We start from the raw sequence: 22,530 nt of genomic DNA on the forward strand, positions 1-22,530 counted from the left end.
AGAGAAACTCGGTAAATGCTGTGTCATGTTCTTCATTTATTTCATTTGTGCCAATTTATGCATTAAATCAAAGGTGGGTGATACAAATACACAAGTAAAGTAACACTGACCACTTAGATTTCAGTTGTTTTTTTTAGTATTTTATTTTTTTGTGAAAAGGTCTCCTTTGTCACCCAGGAGTGCACTGGTGCGATCACAGCTCACTGCGATCTTGACTTCCCCAGGTTCAGGTGATCCTTCCACCTCAGCCTCCCAAGTAGCTGGCCATAAGTCACATGCCACTAGACCAAGTTAATTATTATTATTATTAATATTATTATTATTATTATTGTTGTAGAGAAGGGATTTCACCATTCTGCCCAGGCTGGGTTCACTTTTGATAGTAAAGGACATCTCAAATATTTAGACATTTGCTTTCAGTTTCGTCAATTATGAATACAGCTATTAGAAACCTTCCTGTGTCTTGTTTGGAAACATAATTTTTAAAATGTAACTGAGGAAATACTTCGGATTATGATTACTTGTTTGTATGGTAAGACTATATTTTTCTTTGTAAGAATTTTGGTAGAATTTACCAGTGAAGTCATCTGAATAGAGTGTTTTAGTTTTTTGAAAAGATAATAATCATTGATTGAATATCTAAAATTTTAAAATAAATATAGGCCTATTCAGATGATCTATTTCTCCTGAGGAGACTTTTGGTCTTCTAAAATAGATTTTTAAAATTAGCTCATTTCATCTACTGTATCCAGTTGTGAGCACAGATGTGTTCAGAATATTCCTTTATTATTTACTATTTTTGGATTTGACTCCTCTTAAACTAATATTATTAGTATACTGTGACTTCTTTCTTTCCTTTGTGGGTAGCCAAGGTAGAGGTTTATCAATGTTACTGATCTTTTCAAAGAACCGGCTTTTGGTTTTGTTGATATTTTCTGGACTTCCTGTTTTCTATTCTATTGTATTCTGCCATCATTATTTATTTATCATCTGTTCTATGTTACACTGCTGTTTTTCTCTCATTGCCCAAGGTGAAGCTTAGATTATGAATTAAGATTTTTCTCGGCCGGGCGCGGTGGCTCAAGCCTGTAATCCCAGCACTTTGGGAGGCCGAGACGGGCGGATCACGAGGTCAGGAGATCGAGACCATCCTGGCTAACACGGTGAAACCCTGTCTCTACTAAAAATACAAAAAAAAAACTAGCCGGGCGAGGTGGCGGGCGCCTGTAGTCCCAGCTACTCGGGAGGCTGAGGCAGGAGAATGGCGTGAACCCGGGAGGCGGAGCTTGCAGTGAGCTGAGATCCGGCCACTGCACTCCAGCCTGGGTGACAGAGCAAGACTCCGTCTCAAAAAAAAAAAAAAAAAAAAAAGATTTTTCTCATTATTGACACAGCATCCTGAATGTAACTCATTGAATGTAATCTCATTAAAATGCACACTTAATGATTAAAATGATAAAGATGTGTGCTTTACTACAACTTGAAAAATACAACAGGGTAGATGATAAACATGGTGGAAGGGTATGGAGATCCACAGAAGTGAAATGATCTTGTAACATTTCATAAAACTGGGGATTTGCCTGGACCTTCAAATGGGGAGGAGGTGTGATGAGATGCTGTCGCTGAACCATACAGTGCCTTTCTGTATTAACCGGTTCTTAAGGTGACTATTTCACATTGATGAGGTTGCCCTAGCTAGAAAGCCAAGGCTCTTTCAATTCTTTCTGCCCCTCTCCTTTGTCTGCCTTCGACACCAAGGAGAATGGTCCGGCAGCATCTCAGCCCATGTTGTCAACCGCCCACTTGCATACACTCCATACACCCCAAGGTTCCTTATGGGATTCCTCAGCAACACCAATGCACTCACCGTCACTCTGTGTTCTCCTAGATTCTGATGAACATCTTGCGGATTCTGCACAGAGCGCCGTGGAGGAGAATATGAGATCACAACTTGTAAGACATATTTCTTTCTCTGGAAGAGAAATTTATTTTGTTTTTTCTGGGGTCACTAGAGGTTATGACCAATTGAGGCCTGATTGACGATGGCAGTCAAAGGACGGCGTCACTTACAAACTGTTTGGTAGTGAGTGTACTTCTCAGTAGCAACCTTTTCTCCCTGAAAAATAGTTGTGTATTTGCCAGCCAACATGGACACTTGCTAAATATTCCCCCTCAAAAAAACCCAGTGCATTTTCTACAAGCATCCTCTATGCTTTCTTTCGGGACCAGTTACCTGATCACTGTTTCGTTTTGTTTTTTTTCTCTTATTGCAGTGAAAGTCGAACGCCCAGTGTCACCTCTGTACGTATTCTTTTTTATTTAACAGCTTTATTTAAACGTAGTTGACATGCAAAACCATGTACCCATATAAAGTAGGTGATTCAGCGTTTTTAGATCTACTAACATTCCCTCATCTCAGAATAGGGAACTGAGGCACAGAGGGGTTCATTTCACTCTCCCAGGTATGTGTAGATTCTAAGTAGCATTTGATCCGAGGCCATTCTTGGTGACTTGGATCTGCTGCTTTTCTATATTGTCTCATCTAAATAAAGGAATCTGCCTGCACATACAGTCTGTTTTAAGTGCAATGACCCTTGCAAAATCCTCCCAGAACCCAAATCTAATGTAGAGTTGAAAAGCCGACAGTAAAAACTGGGATCAAAAGTTTCATCTGGGAATAAGTTTTTACTAATATCTCTGCTGTCCTCTGCCAGCAACAATGTCAAGCACTGTCTTTATCATAATACATTTCCAAGAATCTATAAGAAATCTGCTCTACCTTGCAGGTTTGTCCACCCGTCCCAAGGGCTGGACAACAAAACTATGGAAGTGGAACAAAATTTGGCATTTAGGAAATAAAGATAATGTGGAAATCAAATCATTAAGTTCACTTAAGCAAATAATTCCAGTTTATTCATTCAGTGCCCCATATTAGAGAAACTCGGTAAATGCTGTGTCATGTTCTTCATTTATTTCATTTGTGCCAATTTATGCATTAAATCAAAGGTGGGTGATACAAATACACAAGTAAAGTAACACTGACCACTTAGATTTCAGTTGTTTTTTTTAGTATTTTATTTTTTTGTGAAAAGGTCTCCTTTGTCACCCAGGAGTGCACTGGTGCGATCACAGCTCACTGCGATCTTGACTTCCCCAGGTTCAGGTGATCCTTCCACCTCAGCCTCCCAAGTAGCTGGCCATAAGTCACATGCCACTAGACCAAGTTAATTATTATTATTATTAATATTATTATTATTATTATTGTTGTAGAGAAGGGATTTCACCATTCTGCCCAGGCTGGGTTCACTTTTGATAGTAAAGGACATCTCAAATATTTAGACATTTGCTTTCAGTTTCGTCAATTATGAATACAGCTATTAGAAACCTTCCTGTGTCTTGTTTGGAAACATAATTTTTAAAATGTAACTGAGGAAATACTTCGGATTATGATTACTTGTTTGTATGGTAAGACTATATTTTTCTTTGTAAGAATTTTGGTAGAATTTACCAGTGAAGTCATCTGAATAGAGTGTTTTAGTTTTTTGAAAAGATAATAATCATTGATTGAATATCTAAAATTTTAAAATAAATATAGGCCTATTCAGATGATCTATTTCTCCTGAGGAGACTTTTGGTCTTCTAAAATAGATTTTTAAAATTAGCTCATTTCATCTACTGTATCCAGTTGTGAGCACAGATGTGTTCAGAATATTCCTTTATTATTTACTATTTTTGGATTTGACTCCTCTTAAACTAATATTATTAGTATACTGTGACTTCTTTCTTTCCTTTGTGGGTAGCCAAGGTAGAGGTTTATCAATGTTACTGATCTTTTCAAAGAACCGGCTTTTGGTTTTGTTGATATTTTCTGGACTTCCTGTTTTCTATTCTATTGTATTCTGCCATCATTATTTATTTATCATCTGTTCTATGTTACACTGCTGTTTTTCTCTCATTGCCCAAGGTGAAGCTTAGATTATGAATTAAGATTTTTCTCGGCCGGGCGCGGTGGCTCAAGCCTGTAATCCCAGCACTTTGGGAGGCCGAGACGGGCGGATCACGAGGTCAGGAGATCGAGACCATCCTGGCTAACACGGTGAAACCCTGTCTCTACTAAAAATACAAAAAAAAAACTAGCCGGGCGAGGTGGCGGGCGCCTGTAGTCCCAGCTACTCGGGAGGCTGAGGCAGGAGAATGGCGTGAACCCGGGAGGCGGAGCTTGCAGTGAGCTGAGATCCGGCCACTGCACTCCAGCCTGGGTGACAGAGCAAGACTCCGTCTCAAAAAAAAAAAAAAAAAAAAAAGATTTTTCTCATTATTGACACAGCATCCTGAATGTAACTCATTGAATGTAATCTCATTAAAATGCACACTTAATGATTAAAATGATAAAGATGTGTGCTTTACTACAACTTGAAAAATACAACAGGGTAGATGATAAACATGGTGGAAGGGTATGGAGATCCACAGAAGTGAAATGATCTTGTAACATTTCATAAAACTGGGGATTTGCCTGGACCTTCAAATGGGGAGGAGGTGTGATGAGATGCTGTCGCTGAACCATACAGTGCCTTTCTGTATTAACCGGTTCTTAAGGTGACTATTTCACATTGATGAGGTTGCCCTAGCTAGAAAGCCAAGGCTCTTTCAATTCTTTCTGCCCCTCTCCTTTGTCTGCCTTCGACACCAAGGAGAATGGTCCGGCAGCATCTCAGCCCATGTTGTCAACCGCCCACTTGCATACACTCCATACACCCCAAGGTTCCTTATGGGATTCCTCAGCAACACCAATGCACTCACCGTCACTCTGTGTTCTCCTAGATTCTGAAGAACATCTTGCGGATTCTGCACAGAGCGCCGTGGAGGAGAATATGAGATCACAACTTGTAAGACATATTTCTTTCTCTGGAAGAGAAATTTATTTTGTTTTTTCTGGGGTCACTAGAGGTTATGACCAATTGAGGCCTGATTGACGATGGCAGTCAAAGGACGGCGTCACTTACAAACTGTTTGGTAGTGAGTGTACTTCTCAGTAGCAACCTTTTCTCCCTGAAAAATAGTTGTGTATTTGCCAGCCAACATGGACACTTGCTAAATATTCCCCCTCAAAAAAACCCAGTGCATTTTCCACAAGCATCCTCTATGCTTTCTTTCGGGACCAGTTACCTGATCACTGTTTCGTTTTGTTTATTTTCTCTTATTGCAGTGAAAGTCGAACGCCCAGTGTCACCTCTGTACGTATTCTTTTTTATTTAACAGCTTTATTTAAACGTAGTTGACATGCAAAACCATGTACCCATATAAAGTAGGTGATTCAGCGTTTTTAGATCTACTAACATTCCCTCATCTCAGAATAGGGAACTGAGGCACAGAGGGGTTCATTTCACTCTCCCAGGTATGTGTAGATTCTAAGTAGCATTTGATCCGAGGCCATTCTTGGTGACTTGGATCTGCTGCTTTTCTATATTGTCTCATCTAAATAAAGGAATCTGCCTGCACATACAGTCTGTTTTAAGTGCAATGACCCTTGCAAAATCCTCCCAGAACCCAAATCTAATGTAGAGTTGAAAAGCCGACGGTAAAAACTGGGATCAAAAGTTTCATCTGGGAATAAGTTTTTACTAATTTCTCTGCTGTCCTCTGCCAGCAACAATGTCAAGCACTGTCTTTATCATAATACATTTCCAAGAATCTATAAGAAATCTGCTCTACCTTGCAGGTTTGTCCACCCGTCCCAAGGGTTGGACAACAAAACTATGGAAGTGGAACAAAATTTGGCATTTAGGAAATAAAGATAATGTGGAAATCAAATCATTCAGTTCACTTAAGCAAATAATTCCAGTTTATTCATTCAGTGCCCCATATTAGAGAAACTCGGTAAATGCTGTATCATGTTCTTCATTTATTTCATTTGTGCCAATTGATGCATTAAATCAAAGGTGGGTGATACAAATACACAAGTAAAGTAACACTGACCACTTAGATTTCAGTTGTTTTTTTTAGTATTTTATTTTTTTGTGAAAAGGTCTCCTTTGTCACCCAGGAGTGCACTGGTGCGATCACAGCTCACTGCGATCTTGACTTCCCCAGGTTCAGGTGATCCTTCCACCTCAGCCTCCCAAGTAGCTGGCCATAAGTCACATGCCACTATACCAAGTTAATTATTATTATTATTATTATTATTATTGTAGAGAAGGGATTTCACCATTCTGCCCAGGCTGGGTTCACTTTTGATAGTAAAGGATATCTCAAATATTTAGACATTGCTTTCAGTTTGGTCAATTATGAACACAGCTATTAGAAACCTTCCTGTGTCTTGTTTGGAAACATAATTTTTAAAATGTTACTGAGGAAATACTTCGGATTATGATTACTTGCTTGTATGGTAAGATTATAATTTTCTTTGTTTTTGGTAGAATTTACCAGTGAAATCATCTGAATATAGTGTTTTAGTTTTTTGAAAAGATATTAATCATTGATTGAATATCTAAACTTCTAAAATAATTATAGGCCTATTCAGATGATCTATTTCTCCTGAGGAGACTTTTGGTCTTCTAAAATAGATTTTATAAATTCGTTCATTTCATCTATTGTATCCAATTGTGAGCACAGATGTGTTCAGAATATTCCTTTATTATTTACTATTTTTGGATTTGACTCCTCTTAAACTAATATTATTAGTATACTGTGACTTCTTTCTTTCCTTTGTGGGTAGCCAAGGTAGAGGTTTATCAATGTTTCTGATCTTTTCAAAGAACCGGCTTTTGGTTTTGTTGATATTTTCTGGACTTCCTGTTTTCTATTCTATTGTATTCTGCCATCATTATTTATTTATCATCTGTTCTCTGTTACACAGCTGTTTTTCTCTCATTGCCCAAGGTGAAGCTTAGATTATGAATTAAGATTTTTCTCATTATCGACACAGCATCCTGAATGTAACTCATGGAATGTAATCTCATTAAAATGCACACTTAATAATTAAAATGATAAAGATATGTGCTTTACTACAACTTGAAAAATACAACAGGGTAGATGATAAACATGGTGGCAGGGTATGTAGATCCACAGAAGTGAAATGATCTTGTAACATTTCATAAAACTGGGGATTTGCCTGGACCTTCAAATGGGGAGGAGGTGTGATGAGATGCTGTCGCTGAACCATACAGTGCCTTTCTGTATTAACCGGTTCTTAAGGTGACTATTTCACATTGATGAGGTTGCCCTAGCTAGAAAGCCAAGGCTCTTTCAATTCTTTCTGCCCCTCTCCTTTGCCTGCCTTCGACACCAAGGAGAATGGTCCAGAAGCATCTCAGCCCATGCTTGTCAACCGCCCACTTGCATACACTCCATACACCCCAGGGTTCCTTGTGGGATTCCTCAGCAACACCAATGCACTGACCATCACTCTGTGTTCTCCTAGATTCCGAGGAAGGTCTGCAGGAATCTGCTCAGAGTGGCGTGGAGGAGAACATGAGATCAGAACTTGTAAGACATATTTCTTTCTCTGGAAGAAAAATGTTTTTTGTTTTTTATGGGGTCACTAGAGGTTATGACCAACTGAGGCCTGATTGACGATGGCAGTGAAAGGATGGCATCACTTACAAACTGTTTGGTAGTGAGTGTATTTCTCAGTACCAACCTTTTCTCCCTGAAAAATAGTTTTGTATTTGCCAGCCAACATGGACACTTGCTAAATAATCCCCCCCAAAAAAACCCAGTGCATTTTCCACAAGCATCCTCTATGCTTTCTTTCGGGACCAGTTACCTGATCACTGTTTTGTTTTCTTTTTTTTCTCTTATTGCAGTGAAAGTCGAACACCCAGTGTCACCTCTGTACGTATTCTTTTTTATTTAACAGCTTTATTTAAACGTAGTTGACATGCAAAACCATGTACCCATTTAAAGTAGGGGATTCAGCGTTTTTGGATCTACTAACATTCCCTCATCTCAGAATAGGGAACTGAGGCACAGAGGAGTTCATTTCACTCTCCCAGGTATGTGCAGATTCTAAGTAGCATTTGATCCCAGGCCATTCTTGGTGACTTGGATCTGCTGCTTTTCTGTATTGTCTCATCTAAATAAAGGAATCTCCCTGCACATACACTCTGTTTTAAGTACAATGACCCTTGCAAAATCCTCCCAGAACCCAAATCTAATGTAGAGTTGAAAAGCCGACGGTAAAAACTGGGATCAAAAGCTTCTTCTGGAAATAAGTTTTTACTAATTTCTCTGCTGTCCTCCGCCAGCAACAATGTCAAGCACTGTCTTTATCATAATACATTTCCAAGAATCTATAAGAAATCTGCTCTACCTTGCAGGTTTGTCCACCCGTCCCAAGCGCTGGACAACAAAACTATGGAAATGGAACAAAATTTGGCATTTAGGAAATAAAGATAATGTGGAAATTAAATCATTAAGTTCACTTAAGCAAATAATTCCAGTTTATTCATTCAGTGCCCCATATTAGAGAAACTCGGTAAATGCTGTATCATGTTCTTCATTTATTTCATTTGTGCCAATTGATGCATTAAATCAATGGTGGGTGATACAAATACAGAAGGAAAGTAACACTGACCACTTAGATTTCAGTTGTTTTTTTTTTGGTGTTTTATTTTTTTTTGAAAAGCTCTCCTTTGTCACCCAGGAGTGCACTGGTGCGATCACAGCTCACTGCGATCTTGACTTCCCAGGTTCAGGTGATCCTTCCACCTCAGCCTCCCAAGTAGCTGGCCATAAGTCACATGCCACTATACCAAGTTAATTATAATAATAATTATTATTATTATTATTGTAGAGAAGGGATTTCACCATTCTACCCAGACTGGGTTCACTTTTGATAGTAAAGGACATCTCAAATATTTAGACATTTGCTTTCAGTTTGGTCAGTTATGAACACAGCTATTAGAAACCTTCCTGTATCTTGTTTGGAAACATAATTTTTAAAATGTAACGGAGGAAATACTTCGGATTATGATTACTTGCTTGTATGGTAAGATTATAATTTTCTTTGTTTTTGGTAGAATTTACCAGTGAAATCATCTGAATATAGTGTTTTAGTTTTTTGAAAAGATATTAATCATTGATTGAATATCTAAAATTTTAAAATAAATATAGGCCTATTCAGATGATCTATTTCTCCTGAGGAGACTTTTGGTCTTCTAAAATAAATTTTATAAATTCGCTCATTTCATCTACTGTATCCAATTGTGAGCACAGATGTGTTCAGGATATTCCTTTATTATTTACTATTTTTGGATTTGACTCCTCTTAAACTAATATTATTAGTATACTGTGACTTCTTTCTTTCCTTTGTGGGTAGCCAAGGTAGAGGTTTATCAATGTTACTGATCTTTTCAAAGAACCGGCTTTTGGTTTTGTTGATATTTTCTGGACTTCCTGTTTTCTATTCTATTGTATTCTGCCATCATTATTTATTTATCATCTGTTCTATGTTACACTGCTGTTTTTCTCTCATTGCCCAAGGTGAAGCTTAGATTATGAATTAAGATTTTTCTCATTATTGACACAGCATCCTGAATGTAACTCATGGAATGTAATCTCATTAAAATGCACACTTAATAATTAAAATGATAAAGATATGTGCTTTACTACAACTTGAAAAATACAACAGGGTAGATGATAAACATGGTGGCAGGGTATGTAGATCCACAGAAGTGAAATGATCTTGTAACATTTCATAAAACTGGGGATTTGCCTGGACCTTCAAATGGGGAGGAGGTGTGATGAGATGCTGTCGCTGAACCATACAGTGCCTTTCTGTATTAACCAGTTCTTAAGGTGACTATTTCACATTGATGAGGTTGCCCTAGCTAGAAAGCCAAGGCTCTTTCAATTCTTTCTGCCCCTCTCCTTTGCCTGCCTTCGACACCAAGGAGAATGGTCCGGCAGCATCTCAGTCCATGCTTGTCAAGCGCCCACTTGCATACACTCCATACACCCCAGGGTTCCTTGTGGGATTCCTCAGCAACACCAATGCACTGACCATCACTCTGTGTTCTCCTAGATTCCGAGGAAGGTCTGCAGGAATCTGCTCAGAGTGGCGTGGAGGAGAATATGAGATCAGAACTTGTAAGACATATTTCTTTCTCTGGAAGAAAAATGTTTTTTGTTTTTTCTGGGGTCACTAGAGGTTATGACCAACTGAGGCCTGATTGACGATGGCAGTCAAAGGACGGCATCACTTACAAACTGTTTGGTAGTGAGTGTATTTCTCAGTAGCAACCTTTTCTCCCTGAAAAATAGTTTTGTATTTGCCAGCCAACATGGACACTTGCTAAATATTCCCCCCCAAAAAAACCCAGTGCATTTTCCACAAGCATCCTCTATGCTTTATTTGGTGGCCAGTGACTTGATCACTGCTTGATGTCTGGTTTTTTATTTCAGCAAGTGAATAAAAGGCCTTTGCCAACAGAATCCAGCATCATCTGATCCTCATGGTGTTTCTTTTTCTTTTCTCTTTTTCAGGATTTATCTACAGCTGAGTATGACGACCGTACGTATTAAAAAAAAATAAAAACCAGCTTTGTTTAGATGTAGTTGACATGCAAAACATTTCACCCATTTGAATAGGTGATTCAGGGTTTTTACTATATTTACACGGTTGTGCAACCATTGTTATAATCTCATCTTAGAACCTCTTTATTATCCCTCAAAGAAACCCCACTAGTAGTCACTCCTCTGTCTTTCCCAACTCTTAAGATGACTATTTCACATTGATGAGGTTGCCCTAGCTAGAAAGCCAACGATCTTCCATTTCTTTCTGCCCCTGTCCTTTGCCTTCCTTCAACACCAAGGAGAATGGTCCAGCAGCAGCTCAGTCCATGCTTGTCAACCGCCCCCCTCCATACACTGCAGCCCTGGTCCACATCCCCCAAGGCTCCTTGTGGGATTCCTCAGCAACACCAATGCACTGACTGTCACTCTGTGTTCTCCTAGGTCCTGTGGAAGATCTGCAGGAGCCTGCCCATGGCAGTGCGGAGGATATGAAATCAGAACTTGTAAGACGTATTTCTTTCTCTGGAAGAGAAATGTTTTTTTTGTTTGGTTTTTTGTTTTTTCTGGGGCTTCTAGACTATCAAGTGAATATCATTTTTGACTGCCATCATGGATCAGGCCTCAGTTGGTCATGAACTCTAGCGACCAGTCGCTGGAGGTTATGACCAACTGAGGCCTAACTGACGATGGCAGTCGAAGGATGGCACCACTTACAAACTGTCTGGTAGTGAGTATGTTTCTCAGTAGCAACCTTTTCTCCTTGAAAAATAATTTTGTATTTGCCAGCCAACATGGACACTTGCTAAATATAACCAAAAAAACCCCACTGCATTTTCCACAAGCATCCTCTATGCTTTATTTGGTGGCCAGTGACTTGATCACTGCTTGACGTCCGGTTTTTTATTTCAGCAAGTGAATAAAAGGCCTTTGCCAACAGAACCCAGCATCATCTGATCTTCATGGTGTTTCTTTTTCTTTTCTCTTTTTGCAGGAATTATCTACAGCTGAGTATGACGACCGTACGTATTTAAAAAAAAAAAAAAACCAGCTTTGTTTAGATGTAGTTGACATGCAAAACAATTCACCCATTTAAAGTAGGTGATTCAGGGTTTTTACTATATTTACACGGTTGTGCAACCATTGTTATAATCTCATCTTAGAACCTCTTTATTATCCCTCAAAGAAACCCCACTAGTAGTCACTCCTCTGTCTTTCCCAACTCTTAAGATGACTATTTCACATTGATGAGGTTGTCCTAGCTAGAAAGCCTAGGATCTTTCATTTCTTACTACCCCTGTCCTTTGCCTTCCTTCAACACCAAGGAGAATGGTCCAGCAGCAGCTCAGTCCATGCTTGTCAACCACCCCCCTCCATACACTCCAGCCCCGGTCCACATCCCCCAAGGCTCCTTGTGGGATTCCTCAGCAACACCAATGCACTGACCGTCACTCTATGTTCTCCTAGTTTCTGATGAAGATCTGCAGGTGCTTGCACATGATGGCACGGAGGATGTGAAATCAGAACTTGTAAGACGTATTTCTTTCTCTGGAAGAGAAATTTTTTTGCTTTTGTTTTTTGTTTTTTCTGGGGCTTCTAGACTATCAAGTGAATATCATTTTTGACTGCCATCATGGATCAGGCGTCAGTTGGTCATGGACTGTAGCGACCGGCCACTAGAGGTTATGGCCAACTGAGGCCTGATTGACGATGGCAGTCAAAGGACGGTGTCACTTACTAACTGTTTGGTAGTGAGTGTATTTCTCAGTAGCAACTTTTCTCCCTGAAAAATAGTTTTGTATTTGCCAGCCAACATGGACACTTGCTAAATATTCCAAAAAAAAAATCCCACTGCATTTTCCACAAGCATCCTCTATGCTTTCGTTCAGGGCCAGTGACCTGATTACTGTTTTTTTGTTTGTTTGTTTGTTTTTTCTCTTATTGAAGAGCAATTCGAAAACCCAGTCTCAACTCTGTACGTATTCTTTTTTTTTTTTAACAGCTTTATTTAAACGTAGTTGACGTGCAAAACAATTTACTCATTTAAATTAGGTGATTCAGTGTTTCTACTCTATTTACACGGTTGTGCAACCATTGTTACAATCTCATCTGAGAACCTCTTTATTCCCCCTCAAAGAAACCCCACTAGTAGTCACTCCTCTGTCTTTCCCAACTCCCACACCCCTGGGTCTAGGCAGCCTCGAATCTACTTCCTGTTTCTATAGTACAGTGCCTTTCTGTATTAACTGGTTCTTAAGGTGACTATTTCACATTGATGAGGTTGCCCTAGGTAGAAAGCCAAGGCTCTTTCATTTCTTTCTGCCCCTCTCCTTTGCCTGCCTTCAACACCAAGGACAATGGTCCAACAGCAGCTAAGTCCATGTTAGTCAACGGCCCACCTCCATACACTCCAGCCCCGGTCCACATCCCCCAAGGCTCCTTGTGGGATTCCTCAGCAGCACCAATGCACTGACTGTCACTCTATCTTCTCCTAGATTTGGTCGAAGATCTCAGTGAGGGTCCATCTGGTGATCTTGAAGATCTCATAACATCGGAGATGGTAAGATGCATTTCTTTGTCTGAAGAAATGTTTTTCCTGGTTCCTCTTGCCTTATTAATGAAATGAAGATACAAAAATCTGACCAAGTACATTATAGAAGAGAAATGCAATTTTTTAGTTGGCTGGAATATCCAGGGAATACCATATTTGATGGCTGTCGGCCATCAGGTCTTAGTTGATCATGGACTCTAGTGACTGGTCACTGGAGTTTATGACCAACTGAGTCCTGTTGGATGATGGTGGTCAAAAATGAGAGCATCACTTAGAAACTATCTTGTAGTGAGCATATTTCTCAGTAGCAACTTTTTCTTCTTGAAAAATATTTTGTATTTGCCAGCCAACATGGACTTGCTAAATATTCCATGAAAACCCATTGCCTTTTCCACAAGCATCGTCTATGCTTCAGTCACGGGGCCAGTGACTTGATCACTGTTTGACATGTTGTTTTGTAATGTCACCAAGTGAATAAAAGATCTGTGCTGGCCGGGCGCGGTGGCTCACGCCTGTAATCCCAGCACTTTGGGAGGCCGAGACAGGCGGATCACGAGGTCAGGAGATTGAGACCATCCTGGCTAACATGGTGAAACCCCGTCTCTACTAAAAATACAAAAAATTAGCTAGGCGTGGTGGCGGGCACCTGTAGTCCCAACTACTCGGGAGGCTGAGGCAAGAGAATGGCGTGAACCCGGGACGTGGAGCTTGCAGTGATCCAAGAGCGCGCCACTGCACTCCAGCCTGGGCGACAGAGCGAGACTCCGTCAAAAAAAATAAAAGATCTGTGCCAACAGGACTCCATGTGATCTGATCCTCATAGTGTTTTCCTTTCTCCTATTGCAGGCAAAGGAGAGACGCCAAGCTTACCTCTGTAAGTGTGTGTGTGTGTGTGTGTGTGTGTGTGTGTGTGTGTTTTGTTTTTTATTTGAGATGAAGCCTTGTTCTTTTCCCCTAGGCTGGGCTGAGATGGCAGAATCTCGGCTCAAGGAATCCCCCAGCTCCTGGGTTCGAGGACTTCTCCGGCGTCCGCGTCCCAAGTAGCTGGGATCAGGGACGCCTGCCACCACCCCCAGCTACCATCATTTTATGAAAGCCTATTTCCATCTGGCTGAAAAAAAATATCGCAAACCCCTTTCTTTTCCTACTGAGCACCTGTGAACAGTGACCTGCAGTTTGTGGCTGTAGCCAGTCCTCATGGAGCCTGGTGTTCTTACATTTCATTCTGAGGTTCACATTCTCAGTCACCCTGCAGGAGAACACCCGCCCCATCCTGGGTCATTACAGGGTGTGCCCATCCATCTGCTGCATCTGAGGAGCTGGGTCCAGCTTCTGCGGTGAATCCATATATTTCTGTGTTTCCTGGATAAGGAAGAGGAAAGGAGCTGAGCTGGGGGAGGAAAAAGAGGTAATATTAACTGACTCCTTATTTTGTGCCAGGCACTGTACTAGTTACATATCCTTTTATCTCATGTAATTCTTACCAAACAGTAAGGGGGTTGGGAGTGATAGGGACAATACTGTTACCTCCATTTTAGGGTGAGAAAATGAAGGCTCAGAAAGGTTAAATAACTTGCCCAAGGTCACTCAGTTGCTAAGAGCCAGGATATGAAACAGAAGCTTTATATTAGATGGGTTCAAATTTATTTTCAATTTCCCTGCTCCATTCTGAATATGCAATGGCATTTACCCTTGGGCTATGTAGGACAAGTGCTTTGTCACCAAAACACCTATTGTGAACTCTTTCTGCCCTAGTATGATTCATGCATTTTATCTTCTTCAAACTAAAAACCTTTAAGAGTCAGGAACTTGCCATACAGACTCTCAACTTAAACCTCAGCCACTTTTACCCTAAAATTCAGACTCGTGTAGACATCTCTAGAAGACTTGGTGGACTAATCTTTAAGAGTTCGTTTGCATGAGGGAGGAAGGGGAGCCCAAATTTGGACAAAGTCCGTTTCTTAGAGTTCCTCCAGCCCAGTCTGAGTGGTAGAAATCAGGAACTGAAAATAAATCTGAAAGTTGTTTGAAATCATGGTAAGACATGGGGAACATAATATACTGGGGGCTTGTGTTATAAATGAGGCTATTTTTCTATTTTTAGTATTTTTTTTAGTAGAGACGGAGTTTCACCATGTTGGCCAGACTGGTCTCGAACTCCTGATCTCAAGTGATCCCCCCCACCTCAGCCTCCAAAAGTGCTGGGATTACAGGCGTGAGCTACCGCGCCCTGCCCACTGTAAGTGTGTATATATATAATAGAAATATAATACATATGGCTGGGCATGGTGGCTCACGCCTGTAATCCCAGCACTTTGGGAGGCCGAGGCGGGTGGATCACGAGGTCAGGAGATTGAGACCATCCTAGCTAACACAGTGAAACTCCGTCTCTACTAAAAATACAAAAAATTAGCCGGGTGTGGTGGCAGGCGCCTGTGGTCCCAGCTACTCCGGAGGCTTAGGCAGGAGAAAGGTGTGAACCCAGGAGGCAGAGCTTGCAGTGAGCCAAGATCGCGCCACTGCACTCCAGCCTGGGCGACAGAGCGAGACTCTGTCTCAAAAAAATACATATATATAAATATATATTTCTATATAATATAGTATATAACATTATATATATGCTATATAATATATTGTATATATACTATATAATATAAATGTTTAATATATATTATATTACATATAATACAAATATATAATATATATTATATTATACATAATATAAACACATTTCTGGCCCAGAAATGCGTTTCAACTAGACGCAGCCCCCCAGTTCTTGGCCAGGGCAGTGACAGCGCTCCCGAGTAGCAGGGGAGGTGGGGAGAGACATGAGATCCAGCACAGGGTGAGCTCAGCAAAGGGGTGGGGACTGACCCTAGAGTTCAGGTCATCCTCGCAACTCTTCTGTGGAATCCGCAACACCTCAGTTTCCACTTACTTTGGAGGTGGTTTAACATCGTCAGTATCACACTCGGAGTCTTCCCGCAGATGGAAGAGGAACCCTGGCCATGGGTGTTTACTGCCAGGGCAGTGACTGTCTCTTCCTCGTTTGTCCTTATCCCAGAGCTCAGTCCTGGGGGAGACATGTTAGGCCCCATGGATGTTTTAATGAACACACCCCTAGGATGAGCTCTAGCTCGCCCCCAGGCTGGGATCTAGTGCAGGTGTGGAAGGGTTGTCTTCTCAGCCTGTTGAGCCCCACACTCATCCTGGAGCCTGCCCAGCTTCTGAGTCAGGGTCCCTGGAGATGAGGGTGAGCTCCTGAGGACAGCCCGATGCCCCTACCCCTCTGCTCCTGCTGCTCTGATCTTGTCTAAACAGGGCGTGCAGAGCCATGCTCGTCCACTGGGTGCAAGAGCGCCCCCTGCTGGAATCCCTCTGGACCTGGATATTGTCCTCATGATCATATCCCCAGCCCCACAGAGTGACTGACCCTTGTGCAGATGCCCAGGAAGTAACCTGAAATGTAGGCTAGAATCAGAGCAGCAAATGATTCGGCAAAAACAAACAAACAAACAACTCCAGGATAAGGGAGTCATATCTTCCTCATTTCTGGATCTCTGAAACTGGCCCATCTAGTGTGGTTCTCAGTCATATATGTGCCTCTTCATGGTTAAATAAATTTAAACATATACAATTAAAAATTCAGAACCTCATCACAACAGCCACCATGCAATGGCCCAGCAGCCACATGTTTATACAGCTCGAGTTTTCCTTCTTTCTACCCTTTGATGAGAACATGATCTTCAGGCTGGCGCTGGTTTACCGGAAATTCTAGGGGTGGCACATGTGCTAAAAGACTTTTAGTTTGGAGGGAAAGGCAAGTGAAAGATCAAATCAAGTATATAATTTTTAAGAAATGGACCTTTTGTTTTAAATGTGGGGACATCAGCAGTGAACTTTATAGTCCTTGGTGCCTTCTTACCGAGAAATTTCCTTTAGCATCTATTTTTATTAGTTTTTAAGACCAAAGAAATCCAAACACCATTTTATATTTGATAATGCTTCCTGTATGTTTATACCAGATAAGCTAGATTTCACCTTTATATTAGTGTTATTAATGTTCAACTTAGTTTTAATAAAACTTTGTAAACATATTTATTCAATTTTTAATGTCTGACTATAAGATAAGATTTTTATAGACTTTTTTAACCTTTTATAATTTTTGTCAAAGAGCAGGCTAGTGCTTTCAGAAAAACTCGTATTTTTCTTTTAATGTCCAGTTCACAGAAAAACTGGATGATACCCCTTTAACTGTAGCCAATATGTTTACACACAGAATTTTCTTTACAATTAACGTTTCAAAACTTGCTTAAACCTTCAAAACAATTTTTTAACGTTTTAATGTAAGTAAAAATAAACATTCTTATGCCTCCTTATAATCCTTTTACCAAAGGCATATTTTACTTTCCTTATACACCTTGCACATAAACTGTTTCTTCAATAGTTTTATGTTCAGGAGGATTAATTAATTTAAATTATACAACATTTCTTGCATAAATTTTTCTAACACTTTTTTTATGACTTTCACAGACAATTCTTCGACATGCCTCAACTTTCTGACTTATTGCAAACATCCCTTTCTTTAAACAACTAGTTAATTTATTTCAGGACAAGAATTTTCCATATAACATTCCTTTTTATATAAATTCTGCCCCCCCTCCTTTTGTTGTTGTTGTTGTTGTTGTTGTTTTCAAAGATGATAACCATTCTTTTCCAAAGCAGACTTCCTTCATATCTGTGGACTAGACTAAGGCCACAGATTAGAAGTTACTATAATACATGTTACATTGTTAACTTTTAGCAAACTTTACTTTTGTTGAAAACTTTGTAAGTGTGGGATTTCAATTATCCTTTGTATTAACAAGACTTTGTTTAGTCCAAATTAACTTAGAATTTGTATAGATGGCTTTTTTTTTTTTTTTTTTCCTGGTTCTGTAAGAACTTTAAGGCTTGGCTAAGTGCAAACAGCTCACATATTTGAGCAGACCAATTATTAGGCAATTTTTCTAACTCTGCTTCTACAAGAGTTTCACTGAATTACGGAATACCCATTGTGGTTTTTTTTTCCTCAGTCACCTGGGAGAAACTATCAATCATCCTGTCCTGAAGGGAGTTCCTCCTAGGTCTAGTCAGACCTTTGTACGGCAATTAAGATTTAAATCCCCCGTTAGGAAATCTGTTGGGTTAAGAGCATTTTCAGGGGTTTATGTTAAATCATCTTTTTCTAACAAAATAGCCCCATACTGTATCTTTTTTTTTCTTTTATCTTTTTTTTTCTTTTCTTTTATCTTTTTTTTTTCTTTTCTTTTCTTTTTTTTACTTAGGATACTTCTTAACTGGTGAGGTGTGCTCACAATTAGGTTTCCTCTAAATTTATTTTTCTACTTTCTTCTGTTAGCAAAGCAGTTGCCGCTACAGACTGAATGCATTTGAACCATCTGCGGGATACTGGGTTCAAGGAATTCACACCAAATCAGAATCAAAACCAAAACCAAAGTGCCGATAAAGGCACGCCATGGGTGATCAGGCCACACATCAACCGAAATGGAGTGGGCAAGTTCCCAAGACTGGTCCTGTCAAGAAATTCAAACCAAGTCAAAATCAAAACCCAAACCAGGCCGGGCGTGGTGGCTCAAGCCTGTAATCCCAGTACTTTGGGAGGCCGAGACGGGCGGATCACGAGGTCAGGAGATCGAGACCATCCTGGCTAACACAGTGAAACCCCGTCTCTACTAAACAAATACCAAAAAAACTAGCCGGGCGTGGTGGCGGGCGCCTGTAGTCCCAGCTGCTCGGGAGGCTGAGGCAGGAGAATGGCATAAACCCGGGAGGTGGAGCTTGCAGTGAGCGAAGATCCGGCCACTGCACTCCAGCCTGGGTGACAGAGTGAGACTCCGTCTCACAAAAAAAAAAAAAAAGACTTATAACCATTTCTTTTTAAAAATCAGTTAAGGGCCGGGCATGGTGGCTCAAGCCTGTAATCCCAGCACTTTGGGAGGCCGAGACGGGCGGATCACAAGGTCAGAAGATCGAGACCATCCTGGCTACCCCGGTGAAACCCCATCTCTACTAAAAAAAAAATACAAAAAACTAGCCGGGCAAGGTGGCAGGCGCCTGTAGTCCCAGCTACTCGGGAGGCTGAGGCAGGAGAATGGTGTGAACCCGGGAGGTGGAGCTTGCAGTGAGCTGAGATCTGGCCACTGCACTCCAGCCTGGGCGACAGAGCGAGACTCCGTCTCAAACAAAAACAAAAACAAACACCAAAAAAAAAAAACAAAAAACAAAAAGTGCTGATAAAGGCATGCTATGGGTGATCGGGCCATGCTTCCACTCAAATGGAGTGGGCAAGTTCCCAAGACCGGTCCTACTGTATTCCAGATATCTGGACTCCAAGAGCCAGTTCCTTTCCGGTGTTCAACCAGTGTGTTGATTCTCTGTGGGGGCCTGCAGTGCACTGCTCTGACGAGGCATTCCACCAGGGCAAATGCCTGCCCAGGAGCATGCTCAGGATCCACGTAGCTCAAGCTGGCCGGAGTCCCCTGCAGGGATGCTCCACAGGGCAGGCCTAAGCCGCCTAAGGGGCTGCCTCGCTTCCCGGTCAGGGAACCAAGAAATGTAGCAGGATGAGCCACAGACAAAAGTCTTCAGACACCAGGTTAAAGAAGGAAGAGGCTTTATTCAGCCAGGAGGTCGACAGTCTTGCGTCTCAAGAACAGAACTGAGCTCTCCAAAGACTTCATTCAGCCAGGAGCATCGACAGACTTGCATCTCAAGAACAGAACCGAGCTCTCCAAAGACTTCATTCGGCCAGGAGCGTCGATAGACTTGTGTCTCGAAAACAGAACCGAGCTCCCTGAAGAAAGAGTTCCTGGCCCTTTTAAGGGCTTACAACTCTAAGGCGTCCACGTGACAGGGTCATGATAGGCTGAGCAAGCTTGGGGTACATGACCAGGTGGGTACGTGATCTACAGATAGCACAAGTGATTAGGTTGGGGGTTAATCTTTAGCCCACAGGCCTGGCCAATGGCCCCGATCAGTCTGTTATTTTTCAGTTTTTACTTCCTCCTTTTCTTTGGAGAGAGGAGACAGTAAGAGGAATGGCCTCTGTCCTCATTCTGGGCCATCTTTCTCCTGCTTCATGCCTGAAGTTGCCCTTTAACCCCGAGTGGACCGGTTCCTTGAAGTGGGAATCGGTATTTAGAGATCACACTCGGGCTGCTACTCACACAGCCCTTTTGAGTCAGACACCCCAAACACACCCAAAATGGACACGAGACCCTGAGAGGGCGATAGGAGCTTGCTTCCAACTTCTCCCTGGAGGTTGAGGCTGGACTTTCTTACACCTGGCGAGACCCATCCCAAACTAAGACAACACCAGGGAGGATGGAAGGGAGAACCCTGGAGCTGCATTGTAGTCAGATTGGACCTTCCCTTGGCTGCTGAGACTCTGGGACAAGCTGCCCCTTCTCTGGGGCACTGGGGACACCTGAGGATGCCTCCCTGCTCTTACTTTATGGTCACACCAAGAGATCAGGGTTACAACAACCCTATAATGTAGAGAATCCCTGTCCCTTTCCATGTCACTTCCCTCCTTAGGGAAGCAAACACCCTCCCAGGAGCCCATTCCCATTCCTGGGCCACAGTCAAAGGGAAAACCTGCTCCAGACACGAACTTCCCTGGGCCTCTGCATTTCCAGATGTCCTGTCATTGCGTGTGTGAGGCTGACTGTCTCATCTCAGCTTGAGAAGGGCAGGCAGGGGTGTGGACACTCTGCTGAGCAAATGCCCACTAGAGTCAGTGGTTCCAATTTCCTGAATCACAGTGGCAGGTGGGGGCTGGGGAGGGGGGCACAGGGAGTTCTAGGGAGTAGTTTTTGTATGAGCCTATGTCACAGTGTTTGATATTTAGCAGAGACCCGTCTGACCATCCTAAAGAAAGGTGCAACAGAAACTCACTTCACAGGGCCTTCATGATAACTGAATGAGACAACATACTTAAGTATCTGGTCCTTGATATCTGAGAGATACTGAGTAATGAAAATGATCCTTTCTCCCTCTCTGATACTTAACGTGGCCCCTTACCTTGGGCTGCTGGTTCTGGAGGGTCGCAGGGAAGCAGGATGGTTCATGCTGCTTTCACCACAAGCTCTGGTACCCAGTAAGAACCAGCACGGCATGCATGGAGCACACACCATACACCAGGCTTGGTGCTAAGAACTTTACATACTTGATCTCATTTAACTGCCCTTAGAAGTCAGGGGATGATCCCCATTTCACAGAATACTGAGGTTCATAAATGTCAAATAACCTGCCTGGAGGAGCCAGGTCTGAGAACAAGGTCTGTGCTCATAGCCACGTGGTACCCGTGGTCCCAGAGTCACAGGCCTTCTGAAGACGTGAAATCTGGTTAGAGATCAATTTTCTGTCTCTGGAATCATCATACCCCCTCCTCTCAATTCTTATGTGTTTACAGGCAAGGTCGTGTCAACATAGAGACCTAGGAGGACAAAGTGAACTTCCTGAGCCCTGACAGGCAGGAGTCCTGCCAAAGCCAAAATGTATGTGTTACCTTGGAAGATGATACCCCAGGAAGAATGGGGAGGAGGGAGAAGGAAAAACCGCTGATGAGGCTGACTCGCCCGTCATATCAGCAAAGCCAGCTCTTTTGAGATGGAAGAACAAAGACGTTTCTCCTCTGTGAGGAGGTGACAGTGGTGTTCTGGGTGAAGGAGAGCAGCTTTGTCCTGGAAGGAATCTGACTTGGAAGGAGGCCCAGTTGTCCAGCAGGCGCCTGCTCCCTTTCTGCTCTGGCTTCCAAAGGGCTCTCTGCAGAGCTCCTTCCCAGAGCTGCTGGCAGGAGGTCCTTGCTAGGGGGCAATCCATGGGGACGTCTGGAGCAGTGGGAGCCTACCTTGGGACCAGGACAGCAGCTACTCCACCTCAGCACCCGGACTATGAGGCACAAGGCTGGGCACTACGAGGCCGTGAGTGAAAGCAGCCTGGATTTGGATTTCAGAAGAACTGGGCTTGAGTCCTAGTTCTGCCACAAACCATGTGACTCTTAGGCCGTCACTTTATGTTTTTATTTCCTTGGCAGTAAAACTGTCATTACCTACAATATAGGAATTGTAAGGAACTACTGAAAAAACAAATCTTAAAATGTTCTGTGCAGACTTTCAAATATTAAACTGTTGTAAAATCCAGTCTCTGCCTTTGAGATTTTACAATCTGGTGAGCAGGTAAACACAAACACACATAACAAGAGAACAGTCTCCATTTAGTGCTGGGTGATGGGAACAGAAAGCAAATGCTTTGAGTTTGGGGTAGTGGGCTGGGGTGATGAGGGAAGGCAGGAACGCGGGGAAGGCAGACCGTGATTTTTTTTTTTTTTTTTTTTTTTTTTTTTTTTGAGAGGGAGTCTCGCTCTGTTGCCCAGGTTGGAGTGCGGTGGCGTGATCTCGCCT

General features: G+C 42.0%; 1 protein-coding gene across 3 annotated transcripts in view; it reads left to right on the forward strand.

The window, feature by feature from the left end:
* The window catches only part of LOC119627366 (uncharacterized), a 29,234-nt gene extending 7,009 nt beyond the window's left edge, over positions 1 to 22,225 (forward strand). Inside the window, exons 1-16 of one of the 3 annotated variants that reach the window (XM_073006783.1) lie at positions 2,274 to 2,301; positions 4,822 to 4,886; positions 5,207 to 5,234; positions 7,421 to 7,485; positions 7,806 to 7,833; positions 10,025 to 10,089; positions 10,486 to 10,513; positions 10,957 to 11,018; positions 11,507 to 11,534; positions 11,980 to 12,041; positions 12,460 to 12,487; positions 13,008 to 13,072; positions 13,910 to 13,937; positions 14,022 to 14,471; positions 18,465 to 20,018; positions 21,540 to 22,225. In XM_073006783.1, the coding sequence (XP_072862884.1) occupies positions 10,075 to 10,089; positions 10,486 to 10,513; positions 10,957 to 11,018; positions 11,507 to 11,534; positions 11,980 to 12,041; positions 12,460 to 12,487; positions 13,008 to 13,072; positions 13,910 to 13,937; positions 14,022 to 14,107 (402 nt within the window). In that variant the 5' untranslated portion in view covers positions 2,274 to 2,301; positions 4,822 to 4,886; positions 5,207 to 5,234; ... (1 more) ...; positions 7,806 to 7,833; positions 10,025 to 10,074 and the 3' untranslated portion in view covers positions 14,108 to 14,471; positions 18,465 to 20,018; positions 21,540 to 22,225. Of the gene's footprint in view, positions 1 to 1,888; positions 1,954 to 2,273; positions 2,302 to 4,821; positions 4,887 to 5,206; positions 5,235 to 7,420; positions 7,486 to 7,805; positions 7,834 to 10,024; positions 10,090 to 10,485; positions 10,514 to 10,956; positions 11,019 to 11,506; positions 11,535 to 11,979; positions 12,042 to 12,459; positions 12,488 to 13,007; positions 13,073 to 13,909; positions 13,938 to 14,021; positions 14,472 to 18,464; positions 20,019 to 21,539 lie in introns of those variants that run through there. The other 2 variants (XM_073006781.1, XM_073006782.1) reach the window with 2 other exon arrangements.
* The last annotated feature ends 305 nt before the right edge of the window (positions 22,226 to 22,530 follow it).

Source organism: Chlorocebus sabaeus, chromosome 19, assembly GCF_047675955.1.
Source record: "Chlorocebus sabaeus isolate Y175 chromosome 19, mChlSab1.0.hap1, whole genome shotgun sequence".
Classification (NCBI taxonomy): domain Eukaryota; kingdom Metazoa; phylum Chordata; class Mammalia; order Primates; family Cercopithecidae; genus Chlorocebus; species Chlorocebus sabaeus.